Source organism: Colius striatus, chromosome 6 (assembly GCF_028858725.1).
Source record: "Colius striatus isolate bColStr4 chromosome 6, bColStr4.1.hap1, whole genome shotgun sequence".
Taxonomy (NCBI): domain Eukaryota; kingdom Metazoa; phylum Chordata; class Aves; order Coliiformes; family Coliidae; genus Colius; species Colius striatus.
Window position 1 is genome coordinate 30,313,162 of NC_084764.1, and position 16,248 is coordinate 30,329,409.

Here is a 16,248-nt window from a genome sequence, read left to right on the forward strand (position 1 = left end):
TTCAGTAATAAAATATGGAATACTCTTCTTTCAATGATATTCAGACCCCAAAACTCAAAGGAGAAACATTCACGCTGAAAACAGATCAATGTACAGCACTAGGTCAGAAAGAGCTTCTCTTGATTCAAACCCCAGGACCTTACTGTGAAACTGTACATTGACGAACAATTCACTTTTTCCTTTTACCCACGTGCTTCATTTTCAACATCTGGCAGTGAGTGAAATACAAACCTGGATTACCCGACACTGAAGTAAATCTAAGGGCCTCGGCGTTATGTGTTACAGTCCACCCTTCTGACAGACTCCAGAGACTTGTCTTTCAGAGGCAGACTGCTCTGTGTCTTGGATCAGCACCATTTCTTACGCATGCGGGGCACCGAAGAATGTCACATTGCAGTCCTGGGTATTTCATGCCTGGCACTTCACGCAGCGTCCCCTTTGCAAGTCTCCATGTCCCTCTCAATGAGGCATATGCACACATTTCCAAACAAATAAGCTGTGTTTTTTAAAAAAAGATGTTAAATATCAGATATAAAGGATTACAGTACTGTTAAAAGAAACAGCTAAAGCAGACAAAAGAGAAACTTCAGTTAAAAGCACGATGCTCTGAATACAGGTGTAAACGCATTTCATTTATTGAACCCTGACAAACTAACATCTAGGCTATTCACTTTCTTGTATACAAACAGAAAACCAAGCACACAGATAAAAAGACAAGGACTCTGAACCTGAGCTTCATGCTGTTACGGACTGTGCACATCCAGCAGTGTGCATTTTTGGACAGTAGGGAAAGGACACGTACCTGCAGTCGTCCCCTCCAGCACTGACCACGTATCTGTCTCCACTGGTAAATCGAATATTCGTTAAGTGGGCAGAGTGACCTAAGAAGCGTTTGTGTTTTGCCTGGAAAAAAAACCAAAACAAAAACAACCCAACAATAAGATGAGAGAATTTAACTACTCCATGTCCCCCAAAATCAAGCAAGGCATACATGGGTTTTTTTAATCTATCTTTTTCCTGCATCACATATTTGTATCGTTCAGAGCATTATACAGGTTTTCAAGCATGAAAGGTCTCCTGAAGGAGAACTGCTATTGAGCTGTAATGAAGGTCAAATTGTTACCAATGATTTGCACTTGCAAAGTGGGAACAATGCTCAAGATAACACGATTGACCTCTCAATTTTGTGTCAAATTCCTAACACTGAAAACCTTTTTTGTTCATTAAAAGTGGTTTACACTCAGCAGTCTCAAGTCCTGAAAATTAACAGTGCTAGTGTTAGCAAAAAAAATCTGCAACTCCTCATCCGTGGAAATGCACAGATGGGACTAAAATTACCAGCTGTCCTTCTCTTCTGTCAAATGAAGACTGGAGATGTGGATAAATAAAACTAAGTGCTTTGAGATTTTCAGTACAAAGGCGCTACGCGAGTGCAGACTGACAGACAAGGTTAACACCTGCAAGAGCTTATAGCAAGAGCTACTGCACAAAAGTGGTAACAAAACTTTGAGGTCAAGCATGCTTATGAGATCATACAGCTAAAGCTACATAGATGCACTGATAAGCTACAAATTTAGAGAAGGAAATATTTCCATCATCCATCTTCTAGAGAAACAGTGCAAGACCACAGTATCATCAGTTCTTCTTGTTGTAATGATGCAAAAGCAAGTTCTTACAAATTTTTCAGGACACGGGAAGTCAAATAGTTTGACCATGCCAAAATCATCGCCTGTTACAAGGTTGATTCCCGAGTGAGACACACAGGCACAGTTTACATCAGCTTTTTCAGCGTGCCTGGACCAGATTCCGATTACTTCATCACCTAGAACACTGAAAGAAAAAAAGCAGGAGATCATTTTGTAAACTCCATCCAAACCAACAGAGTAAGGAAACAGTAAGCAGCTCTCAGGCTGTAACTATTCCCACAGGACTGCAATTTTGACATTTTATTCTTATACATCTCATCCAGGTTTTACTCTGTAAAATTACTTTTGCATCGCTCCATAATTACTTCTGAAACTGACTCTGTGATACAGTTCTCAAAATACCAACATGGCTCACAACAACACTAAGAAGCAAAGATGAAATCAATAGCACTAATATTGTCCAGTGAGCCATTTGCAAAAATCTGAATAAAAAAGGGCAATTAAAAAATGAAATATGCTTTTAAACACTAGGTGCCTCTCCTGGAAGTTACAAGTGTTTTAACAGGTGTAAATGTGTGAATCATTTACCTTGTCCAAGTAGCCCATGTTATTCTGTCAATCACAGCCTGATCCACAAGCTGTTTTCCTGAAGGCACTTCATAGACTTGCCTTTTGTAGGACCCCGTGGAGACCTTTGAGATGACCACAGAGAATTTAGAACGCATGAACCCATTTGATAAGGTGAAAATACAATTCCTAAGTGCTTTGAAAAGCATTTTCTTAAAAGTTAATTTACTTTATAAGTAACTTGGCTATTAGTAAAGCTTGCTCAATGAGTGGAAATTTCTCAAAAATGTATATACAAGCACAAAGCAATAGTGAGAAAGTGCAGGAAATCTTCACTTTTAAAACACCTAAATAGTAAAGACATAATTGCAACATGTTACATCCTTCACTAGTCATTCTCTCTGTATATTGTGTGTGTATAAATAAGCAAGGCAGAATAAAATATCTTTCAAACGGACACAAGGGTACCTCTCTCAGCCCGGAGATGTTGACTTTATAATGAAAGAAGCTTATTCCATCCCTCAGATGTGAACAAAATATAGCAGGTAAAGTGTGGGTTTAAAAAATGTTTTGAGCCCTGTGGCTGGGAGTTGTAAACCATTATTTTGGTGCTGCTTCATGAAGCCTGACACTGAAACGGCACGCTATGTCACTGCATTCTGGGCAGGGATATGAAGAACTGGCAGGTCACTGGGGCTTACAGAATGACAGATTGTACTCTTTCATGTACTCTTTTCAGATAGCCCATCAGCACCACAGAGGTAAAAAGGCAGGGATTTTTGACATCTGTTTCATGTTTCTATGCTTATTTCTCATATTTAATATCCAGGATAACTGTTCTCATCATCCACGTACCACTATGACAAAGTAACAGTCTAGCAACAATAACCTTCCACTCCATCACTTCAGCATAAAATTCAGCAGTTGTCAAAGGAGAATACTTGCAGAGCATCTGTCCCGACTATATTTTCCATGCAGTATCTCAAATGATTAATAACTGATACCTGGAGGTACGAGCTGTCTGCAGAGAAGTCCATCTGGATCACGAAACTTGGGATATCTTTGCAGTAGCTGACTCGATTTAGTGTGGGACCCAAAGTCAGGTCATAAAAATCCACTGCATTCTCACTGGAACCAACCGCTAAGTAACGAGAATCTGGGCTAAACCTGAACAGATGAAAGGGGTTTATCAACACAGGGCACTTACAACAGGTTCTAATATTTGAGGAGCACAGGTAAATTTGCATTTCAAGTATCTGCTATCCAGAACTAAAGAAGGAGGCAGAGTACTTCATCTGCTAAGCAAAGTTACTTTTGAAACAAACGTACATGCAGTAGGAGGTGGTATCGATTTTTGGTACACCTGTCACATATAAGTGAACGGAAAAGGTCTCTGGAGTAACTCTGCTCATGATCTGATCTCTTTTCCATCTCCATGGTCTAGCAAGGTTGTGACATGCTCCTGTGACCTTTGACTCCCTAACAGTACACTTACAAGTCTATAAACTGGAAAAGTGAAATGCTGTAAATGAAGAGAAGCCAGACCTTCTCAATAACGGGTACTGAATAAAGAGATATGAAATCAAATCCTTCATCTGCCCAGTGGCTTCTTTCCTCCAGTTTTCCTTTCTAGTCTTGAAACTCAGTAGCTTCCCAAGATGAACAAATTCCTTGCAGGCCTTCTGTGTTATTAGGGAAGTTTCTTTATTTCTACTATCTCTGAGACATACCTTGGGACAGTTTTCTGATTCTAACAGCCCCTCAACTCCTAGCAGGGCTCTCCTGCCTTCCTGCAGCAAGGTCCCTCATTGCTCATATTTCTCCCACTTTGCTCTCCAGAAGCTTCCCTGATCACAATCAATTTATCTCACAGGAGGAACAGTCTTGTCCTCCATTCAGTAAACAGAAATAAAATTTTACTTTTGCTAACTCCCTTCTAAAGAAACACAACAAAGGTCAGGTATTTCTGTTGCCTTTCACAGTCCAGTCTTCATCTGTAAACTTCTGATTTTACTTCCTATACATGATGTCATCTCACTCTTTTTCACACCTTCTCATTTGCCCCCTGATTAGGAGGATCTCTCCCTGTTGTCCATTTACTTCCCCATTCACCCTTCCTTTTAATTAATCCTTGGCAGCATCATCACTCCTGCCATGGTACTGCCTGTCAAAAGATTGATTGCTACCTCTTATCTTCAAATAAGTACTCCTTCATTTTTTTTTCCCTGGTATCAGAGTAATGACACAAACTTCACAGTTCACACGTTGATTCCAGCTCTCTGAAGTACCATTGCAATGCTCCTCACAACATATAACTGCATTTTGAAAAAAACAAATAATTCAGATTTCTAGACTACTACAGTAGACAAAAAGCATCGTATTTTCTGACCTGATATCTTGAATTGCTGATCTTCTGTCCCTTTTTTTCCCCCAAATTTTGAGAGAAGTCACAAGCAAGATAATAAATTCTCCATTTTTCATGCCAATAGCTACCATATCACCTTCTGGGCTGTAACACACAGTACGAGCTGCATGTCCTAAGCTGACTTTGTTCAGCATCTTCTGTGAGGAAATAATAAACCAGAGGAGTAAATATTTCTATTTGTTCATATTTCAAAAGTACCTTATACTAACAGTTTGCCACAAAAAATACTTTAGACTTCTGTTTCTATTTGATAGTCTTATAAGTCTTTCCGTTGTTTAAATATGGAACAGAGCATATCTAGATCTGTCATTGTCAGATGAGTTATACTTGGAATACATAAAAAAACAAGTTTCAAGTCCTTGACATCAACACAAATCTAGGAATTTGTTTAATCCCCCTAAACAACAACTACTCTTTCACACCTACCTTTTCAGCAATATCCCAGAGTCTTACTGTGCCATCTTCTGCAGCAGAAAGGAAAAAATCTCTGGAAGGATGTGTTGCTAGGCCCCAGATTGGTCCATCCATGTGACCATTAATTAGAATATTACATGCAGCATTTTTCTCTCCAACTTCAATTATTTCAGCATTTCTTGTCCCAACGAGAATTTTCCCCTTGAACAACAGTAAAAGCATTATTTCTATACACTAACTACCAGTGCTGAATGGTAATAAAGACACGTCCAATAGCTGTAGTTCTGTCAAGGTTTGCTGAAATCAAGTAATCAATATACTTTTTTTTTAATCATCTATGATTAATTAGAGTAGGAAGCACTATACAAATTGTGATGGCAGCTGAGTTACTGTTTGTCAGATATTCGAAGTATGAAAAGAAATCCTTAGTCTTGAATAAAAAGATACAGAGTATTATCTTAAGATCTCCCAAAGTAGATGTTTTTCTGCAGTAAATTAATTTCAAAAACTAACTGCAAGAAAAAGTGCAAGCAGATTATCATACATTTCATGCTATGGATCAATCCATATTTTAAAGACATGAGGCTTTCTTTACCTTGCCTCTGCAAACAGAGCGAACACAGTCGGTCATTTGTCCCGTCTCTAGTCTGAAGGCACGACATCGTTTCAGCTCTTGATCCCATAGCTTAACTGCTCCTCCTTCCTTTGAACTATGAAGAAATCAGGAACAACCATGAGTACAACAGCTGCACAAAAAAGACAGTGCATGTATGGAAGAACTGTATTACTTAGCGTAATGTATTGTAAATGAGGCATTTAAATCACTAGAGACTCCATTTGTTTTTACTCAACAGGTGATGGTAATATGTTGAGTCTCTCAGACAAGCAAGAAATACTGATTCAAAGTGCTCCTCATACTTCCTCACAGAACAAGTAGACAGTCACTGCTAAGCTCAGTCTCAAGTAGTAGCTCTTAGGGAATTCAGTGTGTGAACAAACTGCCATCTTATTATTAAGACAGGCAGAGATTATCACAATATAGTCAAGGGAAACAGGAAAGAGATGTATTTTAGTACTGTGAAGTAAATAATGAAAGATTTTCACTTTTGTGAAAATTTCACTGCTTTCCCTGCTGTGAAATAAATGACAAAGATATGAGAGAAAAATCACACAGTGTTAATTGCACAAGATACCCAACTAATATGCATTAACTGTGAAAGCACTATTTCCCAATCACTTCCAAGAGAACTGGTATTTCAATAAAGAACACATTCAAATTTTAAAAGTGTGTATAAAGGAGATAATGTCAAAAATCCATCATTTCCAGTTGAGCTGGGGCATGTTTTACCTGTCTTCAAAGAGAAAAGAAGCACCCTCAACTGAAAAGAAAATACAATGTTCCACATTACTGAGCTGCCATCGTTATAATTTTGATTACTGAATAAACCCTGACATAGAACTCCTGAAAATTTATGACAATTACTGCTTTTTGTACAAGGAGAACTGTAACGAATGATAAATTGCCAGTTCTTGCAATGCAAGTATTTTTTGCTTCCCAATCGCACTGTTTTAAACACGATTGGTCATCACACCCAGCAAAAAGATTTTACCAACCAAGGCAGAAGCAAACATGCCGTTTTCCTAAACGTGGAAGTTGTTTTGAATAGTTTCAATACTCCCATTTTCCCCCAGGAAACTAAGAACTGTTTCTTACTGTCATTTACACTTCTTTCAGGTCAAATACTAATTATTAAGAGATTCTGAAGCTAAACGGTACAGAGAACACTGTCCAAGTAAAATCATCATGATGTTTTATAAATACTAGAAGAAAATACTCCAAGTACAGGAATAAATCAGTTTTCAACTGGACCTGAATATCAACCATAATATTTAAAGACTATTTAATGAAAAGGTAGTAAGTAGCCTATGTCCTACAAAACAGGGGACTATCATCCCATCACATGGACTGTCGTACAGCTGAAGCATTTTTTTCTCTTGTAGCATCAAAGAGCTATTTTGTTTACAACCCCAGAAACAAAGGATGTTGCTGTACCCTAGATTTGGAAGAAGACAGTTTGTCTCTGCCATCATAACTAAACAGATCCTTCCTTCAAAAGAAGCTGTGTGTTACGCTGTTATAATATTTTATTCATTTATTTAACTACAATTGTGCAAATTACTTGGATGAACAACCTCAGCTCAACTTCAGAAAAAAGGAACTAACTCACCAAGGACTAGGTAACTGTTTAATACTCAAAGCTATATTTCAAACTAAATGCTTTTGCCTTCTCTCAAAAATAATACTGTTGTACTAAATATCTTTGAACCCTTTAGTAGCACAAGGCTAATGTTGCAACAGTTAAGCACTTTTCAGCTTAAGGAGGGGGATCCATATCATCTCTTTGATAATTGTGATTTGTAGTTGAAGAAACATTCCCTGGCTGATGTAATGCAGTGTAATTGATAATGAAATTGATAATCCATTCCCATAATTTTTTGCATTTGCCTATTATTTTTAGCCAAAATAATGTCAAGTCATCATGAAATGGCCAAAGAAGTTCGCAAGTGTGCTTTACAAAAATGACCATTATCTGAAAGCTAAAATTATGATGAACTGCTTGTATAACATTCATACCCTCTTGACTTCAGGTACTTCAACAAGGCACTCAGGTCAGGATCCTAGTGACTCTGGGCTTTCTCTTTTAATCACTGGGGGAAAAAAATATGGGTACTTGAACCTTATGTGGGCTTACCTGCACTTTAGAGGTGGTGGCTACCTTTTTATCCTACCACTTGTTCAGGGGTCTAAAAGTCACTACTCTTCTAGCTTTGATGTCTCATCTGCCTAGTGTGAGATGGGGTGAATTCAAACCATATTTAAAGAACTAATGTGCATGCAGGGAAAAAAAAAAAGCAAACTCACGGCCTTTCTTTGCCTCCTGTAACGATCAAACCATCCCTTAGTGTGGTGTACATTGTGAAAACAGGTCCATTGTGAGCTTTGGCCACAATTCGTACCAACACATGATCTTTCCAAACGCAAACATCTCCACTGATAGTACCTGTAAATGTCAAGTTATTCTGAAAAGGGGAAAAATATACTCATCATCTGGTTCTGAGAAAGGCAGGAAGAAAAAACATTCAGAAGCAAAGATTGTCACCATTTGCATTTAGGGGAGATTGCTTGGATTTGAGGCAGTAGAAGAGCAAATTGTGGAAGGGGCATTAAGAACCTGTAGGGGCAAAACAATGAGCTACTATATTCCTTCTTGAAGTCTAAAACACGCGTCCGTGTAGCAAATAAGCTCTGCACTGTGAGAGGAAATGCAATGACTTAAGTTTAAGCCATAGGGCTATGTTTCACAGAATCACAGAATCTCAAGGGTTGGAAGACACCTCGAAATATCAGCTAGTCCAACCCTCCTGCCAGAGCAGGACCACCTAGAGTAGATCACACAAGAACCTGTCCAGGTGGGTTTTGAATGTCTCCAGAGAAACAGACTCCACAACCCATCTGGGCAGCCTGTGCCAGTGCTCCCTCATCCTCACAGTGAAGAAATTTTTCCTTGTATTTCTTTGGAACCTCTTATGTTCCAGCTTATACCTATTGCCCCTTGTCCTATCACAGAGAACAGCCTGGCTCCATCCTCCTGACACCCACTCCTTGTGTATTTATAAACATTAATGAGATTACCCCTCAGTCTCTTCTCCAAGCTGAAGAGCCCCAGCTCCCTCAGCCTTTCATCATAAGGGAGATGCTCCACTCCATCATCTTGGTGGCCCTGCGCTGAACTCTTTCCAGCAGCTCCCTGTCCTTCTTGAACTGAGGGGCCCAGAACTAGACACAACATTCCAGATTTGTTCTCACGAGGGCAGAGTAGAGAAGGAGAACCTCTCTCAACCTACTGCCCACAGTCCTTGTAATACACCCCAGGATGCCATTGGCCTTCTTGGCCAGGAGGGCACATTGCTGACTTATGGTCATCCTGCTGCCCATCAGGACTCCCACATCCTTTTCCCCTACACTACTCCCCAACCTGTACTGGTACATGGGGTTATTCTTTCCCAGACGCAAGACTCTACACTTGCCCTTGTTGAACTTCATTAGATTTCTCCCTGACCAACTCTCCAGCCTGTCCAGGTCTCGTTGAATGGCAGCACAGCCTTCTGGTGTGTCAGCCACTCCCTCCAGTTTAGTATCATCAGCAAACTTGCTGACAGTGCCCTTGGTTCTCTCATCAAGGTCATTAATGAATATATCGAACAGTACAGGTCCCAGCACTGACCCCTGAGGGACTCCACTAGACACAGGCCTCCAACTAGACCCTGACCCATTGATCACCACTCTCTCTGCCTTCTTCCATTCAATCAGTTAACAATCCACTTCACTACCTGATCATCCAGCTCACACTTTCTCAGTTTTGCTGCAAGGATGCTGTGGGAGACAGTGTCAAATGCTTTCCTGAAATCAAGATAAACTACATCCACTGCACTATCACCATCTCTCCACCTGGTTACAGCTTCATGAAAGGCTATCAGGTTGGTTAAATATGACTTCCCTTTGGTAAAGCCATGTTGACTGCTCTTAATGACCCTCTTGTCCTTTAAATGCCTGAAGACAGCACCCAGGATAAGTCGCTCCGTCACCTTTCCAGGGATGGAGGTGAGACTGACCAGTCTGTAGTTACTCAGTTACTCCTTCTTGCCCTTTTTGAAGGCTACGGTGCCATTTGCTTTCCTCCAGTCCTCAGGCACTTCTCCTCTTCTCCACAACTTACTGAAGATGATGGAGAGTGGTTTAGCAATGACTTCACCAGCTCTCTCAGCACCCAGAGTGCATCCCATCGAGGCCCAGGGATTTATGCACATCCAGATTGCTCAACTGATCCTCAACCCAGTCCTCATCAAGGAAACAAAACTCCTCCTTTAACCTCACTTCCTCTGGAGTCTGGGGCTCCTGAGGACAGTTTCCATCAGTATAGACAGAGGCAAAGAAGGTATTCAATAATTCTGCCTTCTCTGTATCCTCTGTCACCAGGACACTCACCTCATTCAACAGTGGGCCTACATTGCCTCTAGTCTTAGTTTTATCTGCAACATATTTGAAGAAGCCCTTCTTGTTGTCCTTGACCTCCCTTGCAAGGCACAACTCCGGTGAAGCTTTAGCTTTCCTAGTTGACTCCCTACATCCTCTGACAACAGTCTTATATTCATCCCAAGTGGCCATCCCTTCTTTCCATGGTCTCTCTTCTTCCACTTGAGTTTACCCAACAGTTCCCTGTTTAACCATGCAGGTCTCCTGGCTCCCTTTCTTGATTTCCTACCCAATGGGATGCTCTAATCCTGAGCCTGGTAAAAGTGATCTTTGAATAGAGACCTATCAGGTGTGAAAATTGTGATAAAAAAGTAGAACATTCAGAACAATTTTGACATTTCACACACACAGGCAATTATTGTGCCCCTTTGATATGCACGTTATGTTTGCAGACATTTTTGTTGCTAGGGGAAGGTACTGATTGGATTACAGTAACCACTGGTTTATGAAGAAAACAGTTGGACTTAACTCAGGACTAAAAGCTACCTGTTCTTTACTTCTTCTTTACTGTGCTGCTCATACAGAGCAACTCCAGAAACGGCAAAACCATGGAACTTGGCAACAAGGCCTGCATCTGTCAAAAAACCCCAAAGCAAACCAAAAGCCTGCTGCAGTTCTCTACCAGCCATAGATGTTAACGAATGCCCCAGGACAATACTGCTCTCTGATCAACCATGAGCAGTAATGCATACAGATTATAATATAATCATCCCCAGGTGGGCATAAAATTAACCTTGTTCCTACTGTTCAGGTCCTGCAGTCTAGAGTCAGCTTAGCTTCACCTGGATTAAACAACAAGCAGCATGTTATCAGTCCAAAGCACTTCTGTTTGTTTGAAAACAGATAAATCCATAATCTTTTTTCTTTTCTGTTCTTAAGAAAGCTGGTAATAGTTCTAAATAGCAGGCAAGTATTAGAAATGCTGAGTTTAATAAAATAAGAGTAATAAAATATTTGTTTGTATGCATTTTAAAATAGTTTGTTAAGGTACATACCGCTCCAAAAGCTACAGAGAGCATCGTTTGCATTCGGGCATCTTCTATGGAGCTCAGTAGCCCTTTTTTACTGAGAAGAGCTCTTCCAGCCAGTGTCCAGAACCTCACATGTTTTACTCCCACAGAAACAAACTGGGTATCTGAATCTGGTCTGAACTCTGCTACAAATATGCGCTGGTTATGACCAGCTCGGCTGGCAATTTTGGCACCTGGCAGAAAGAAAACGGAGGTTTTGAATTTGCTCAGAAAAATACACATTTATGATTAAAAAAATAAAATTACAGAGAATGGCAAGTCACCCAAGACTACACAGGTCAGGAAGAAAAGCACAAACTGCTCCTAAATTAAAACTAAATTAAGATATCAATTTTTAAAAAGTAGTTTAACAGGATCTAGCAGCAAAGTGTAGTATCAAATGAACCTGCCATCTTCTTATGATTTTCTGTTTCCTCAGGAATTTCCTTCTTTCTGCAGAAAATGCAGAAACTGACTTTGTTACACATGGCCTTAGAATTAAAAGTACTGCTTTTCCAGTCTCTTCAGATGTGTTAAAATCAGGCATTTTGACCCACATGAAGATTCCTTGATCTGGATCCTTAGCTACCATGTTGAATCTGTATCAACTCTTAATAAGCACAGGTACATTCTGACTGAAACATCAGTGAACCAATGTAAGAACTTTTACCACACAACATTCCCACTATCTGAGATTATACAAATACTCATTTGACATTGTGATCAGCTCTACAGGATCTAGCAGACAAGCTGTGAAGGGTTGCTTTTTAACTTGTTAGCTGATCTTTAAACTTCTGAGACATACTAGTTGATCAATGGAAATCTCTAAAGAGAGACAAAATAAATCACTAAGAACAGAGAATCGGTTTCATAATCTGGGCATGGCTTTGCTTGCCAGACAGAAAGAATATGAGGAAAGGAGCTGACCAAATTGCTTTAGCTTAATCACAGAATCTTAAGGATTGGAAGGGACAGATCATCTAGTCCAACCCCACCTGCCAGAGCAGGACCACCTAAATTCTGAACTCAGGTCAAAGTCAATCTGAAAACAGGTATTGGTACATGTAGGAGCTATACTGGCATCACATTTCTCCCATTTGCAATTTTGGGACAATAATTTTAGGAGTACAACCACCTAGTCAATCAGACTTTAGCGAAGAATAAAAAATTTCTTCAGGGAGCAAAAAAGATTTTTAAAGAGTTTTTATCAAGCAGCAAAGAAATGACTGAAATTTCTTTAAACTTCTTTAATTATTCTAACTGAAATCAGTGAACTATCTTGATCTTTACACAGCAGTTCCAGAAGAGATATATTTAGCAGTTACATATTTTACCTTCTCTTGTATGGAACAAAGTATACAGCATTCATTGTAGTAATTTTCAATCTGCTGATATTTTGATGTTACAATTGCTCTTAACTCAAGCCAAGATACCTCTAACAATATAAACACAGTCCACAAAAACAATCACTTCCCTACCTTCCTGCCACTTCCAAATGGTAATGGTATGTTCAGGATCCAGCCCTACAGAGAGCAGCAGTTTGCCAGTGGCACTGAAACTGACTGAGCAAACGCCCTTAGAGTGGTAGCACCGCAGCACCGACAGTGTCTGTTTGTTCATTGCATCCCACACATGTATAGAAGGAGCTGTAGCTACACAAATGTAAAAACATAGAATTAGTATACATTTTAAAAATGTTTCAATAACTGCCTCAATAAGCACATAATATTTTCTTTGTAAGACAAATAAACTGTTCTCCTCAGATCGAAACAGAAAATAGGAAAAAAGGTGATGTGGTCTCCCTTTGGAAACCAATTTATGGCAAATGGGATCATTAAGTAAGACTGGAGTCCCAAAGCACAGCAGAAGCTCTGAAAGCAAGCTATCTTACATTTTTCTCCAAGTAAAAGTTAGCTCAGCATATTAACTCAAAAATCTTCATAAATATTCAGTGGGTCATCTAGAATTTAATGTCTACATGGAGCTTTGGACAACCAATAACTACAGAGAAATTAGTTTACAGTGCAAGGCCAAAATCTCCCTTTTCTCCAAAATGGCCATCTGTCTGAAATGCCTCTCTTAGGAGAGCATCAGCTAAATCATCTGCTTGCTCACTGATGTAGAAGAACTAGGGTACTTAATTTAGGTTGCACTGTTTAGACTGCAAGCTCTTTGCAGTAAGAACCGTCTTTCCACGCTATTCACGTATGTGATTATTTCTATTATGATGACAGCTAGTTTTTTTTCCAATTGCAATGTCTTCTCCAAAGATCTTGCAATGCATGTACAGCATGCAATCCCTGAACAGCATCTAGGGCATTTCTAGGACAGTAGGATTCTCTCTCAAACTTCTTTACTTCTGATCTCTAGTAAATCTGACTGCAGAGCCTGAGGTTATTGGTTATTGTAGTAGACTCAGATTCACATAAACTAAATTCTAGTTCAACTCCATGGTGTGTGTTTCTAATCTGCTAGATCTAGTCCCTCAAAGGCACATGTATAATGGGAAACAGGAGGCACAGAGACCTAGGTAGTGTACAAACAACTATGTCTTTTAATTTTTCCACATCTGTTCTACACCAATCTTTAGCAAAATCTTCCTAATTCCTTCTTTCTCCCATTGGAATTTCTTCTCATGGTACCGGCATGCTGTTATTCTCACCTTTTGAGAGATACTGTAGCATAACAGTACATTTCAGTAAAACAGACAGTGCAGGAGGCAACAACTGGTATGTCTCAAATTTTTTAGCAAACTCCCTATTGCCTTATGAAAAGCTGAAGGAGAGGAAAGCTTTATTATGGCACTGAACTGATTTTCCTTCATTAGCACTCTTCTTGGTAAAACTCTGTAATGCCCTTGGCCTGTGTACCACCCCTATAACCTTTGCCAACATTTTCCTTTGGGGTGGCATACAGAAACTTTCACCTAGTTTTCATGAAGAAGTGTCAAAATGTTTTAGAGCAAGATTCTCAGGACAGAGAATATGGACTCGAGTCCTCCTGCTTGATGGTGCTCTTCTAAAAGCCTCTGTCCTGACATTGCATGCTGCTTGTGGATTACTCCAACTTCTCAACGTCTGCTCTGACAAGAAAGATTTTCTAATATGTCATCTCCTTCTGGGAGAAGTTAGATAAAGCTACCATAGGCTGGCAGGACAAAAAGTAAATCTTCAGTAAAATTAAGCAAATCTATACTAAGTCATTATGAAACTTAATTTGCCATCCCAGCCCATTACAAACATTACTGCTTCAAGAACCTCTGCATCACTGCAGACAACAGAAAATTGGAACTGGAAAAGCAAAAGTTGTTGGCAAAGAAAGGTGCCAAATAGCCACTGATAAATTTTGAGTGAAACTATTCAATTTTCTAATGAAGGCAGGCATCAGCTTGAATTCCAAACTAATGTTTCCATCAAGACAAAAAAGGTAAGAGTGCTGGTTTCAGGCAGTGACAACATGATTTAATAATATATACATGCTCAAACTGAACTTGTAGCAGGAAGAAGGCAAGTGAGAGAGAAGAAAATTTCCACACATTATATTCAGGACCAGAGATGTTCTTTCATACAAACAAACATATCATCACTGATTCTTTTATACAGTATAAAAGTGTAGGGAAAAGGTACCTATATTCTTTCTCCCATCCTTAGAGCAAGCACAATTTGGCATATTTAAAAGAAGTCAACACACACTAAAAATGCCATTTTACATTTGTTCTTCACAGAACAAACTTTAGATCCACATGAAAACTATCATACTTTCTAGGTACACATAAACACACATTTATGCATCTTTGAAGATGTGTCACGAGACAATTATGGCTCAATGATGAAATCACTCACACAAGATGGTGATGAATTTTTAAGATTACAGTTGAAAAATCAACATATTAGTAAAAAACAGCTCAGTCAGTCAAGACTGTCAAACTGTCAAAGACCCAAAATGATACAGAAAAAAATAAAATGACATCATAACAAGCATTTTGGATCAGTGGTAATAACTGTGCGACAATCATACATCAATGTGAAAGGTGATTGTTTTTTTCACTCAGTCACCTAGGCCTCCTCAATGGAATTTACTTTAGAAATGCATATTTAAAATTATACTCAATTGAGTGTCAAAGCCAAGTGTTAACTGTCAGCCCCAATATGTCTATAAGACCTGCAAACATACATAGCAATGCTACAATAGTAGTATCTCTTAGAACTCACTAACCACAGGAGAGGAAGAAGGGAACAAGTTACAACAAAAGTGGGTTTAACTGTATTCTTCCTATATTTACAATTTGCTGAGCTGTTGTGGTTTATATTCAGTGCTGACAGTAAGATGACTGATACCAAGTTTTAATAAACTAAAAATTAATTCACTTATTGCTCTATAAAGTTATAGATGGCTACTAGATAGGCTAACTATACCTGAAGATGTTAAAATTTTATTTCCCTTACCTGACATATCTGCTGAGTCTCCTGTAATGGAAAAGCAGCAGAAAAATAATTAGACCAGATGTAAGATAAGTGCTAAAGAAAATATATGCCACATTTAGTGTAATTTCTTAACACACACCTTGATGTTGTCTCTTTGCATCGCAGCAGCACCAATACTGCTTTTAGTGTTAAAGATGAACAATTACTGATAAAAAGCAGTCACAACAGAAACAAAAATGGATAGAATTAATGTAATTTCCATTCTGAGTTAAGGCACAAAAATCTAATTTTGGTGTATGTCAGGTCGGTCTCTGTCATTCTAAACCAAAAATGTATTTTACGTGTTATTCATATTTTAACAAATTAGGTGAAAAAAATCCCTGATGAGCACTATTCTACTAAATAGTAATGCTTGAGTCTGACCTTGACAAGTGGCAAACACAACAATTGTTACTCTATAGGAGCATTAAGAAATCGGGATTATAAAGGTTCAAGTACTAGGAAGTATTACTTAAGACTCTGCATAACAGCACTACAGTTTCAAAGCACCTGAAGTACTGCTTCTGTAAATCTTTTGAAGAATTAAGTTATTATGGTGAAGCTACATTTGTGCCATTCACATCAGTAGAAAAAGAAGCAGCAGTTAAGCAGGGTCTTCATGGAGTAT

The 16,248-nt window shown here is 39.0% G+C and overlaps 1 protein-coding gene across 2 annotated transcripts in view; it reads right to left on the bottom strand.

Moving 5' to 3' along the window:
• Window positions 1-16,248, bottom strand: part of EML5 (EMAP like 5) — a 112,106-nt gene continuing 95,858 nt past the window's right edge. For both annotated transcript variants that reach the window (XM_061997741.1, XM_061997742.1), the window contains 12 exons: window positions 15,603-15,623; window positions 12,636-12,809; window positions 11,143-11,351; window positions 7,976-8,133; window positions 5,648-5,762; window positions 5,065-5,253; window positions 4,603-4,775; window positions 3,218-3,380; window positions 2,235-2,338; window positions 1,677-1,830; window positions 803-903; window positions 1-496 (listed from right to left, as the gene is read on the bottom strand). In XM_061997741.1, the coding sequence (XP_061853725.1) occupies window positions 460-496; window positions 803-903; window positions 1,677-1,830; window positions 2,235-2,338; window positions 3,218-3,380; window positions 4,603-4,775; window positions 5,065-5,253; window positions 5,648-5,762; window positions 7,976-8,133; window positions 11,143-11,351; window positions 12,636-12,809; window positions 15,603-15,623 (1,598 nt within the window). In that variant the 3' untranslated portion in view covers window positions 1-459. The remainder of the gene's footprint in view (window positions 497-802; window positions 904-1,676; window positions 1,831-2,234; window positions 2,339-3,217; window positions 3,381-4,602; window positions 4,776-5,064; window positions 5,254-5,647; window positions 5,763-7,975; window positions 8,134-11,142; window positions 11,352-12,635; window positions 12,810-15,602; window positions 15,624-16,248) is intronic.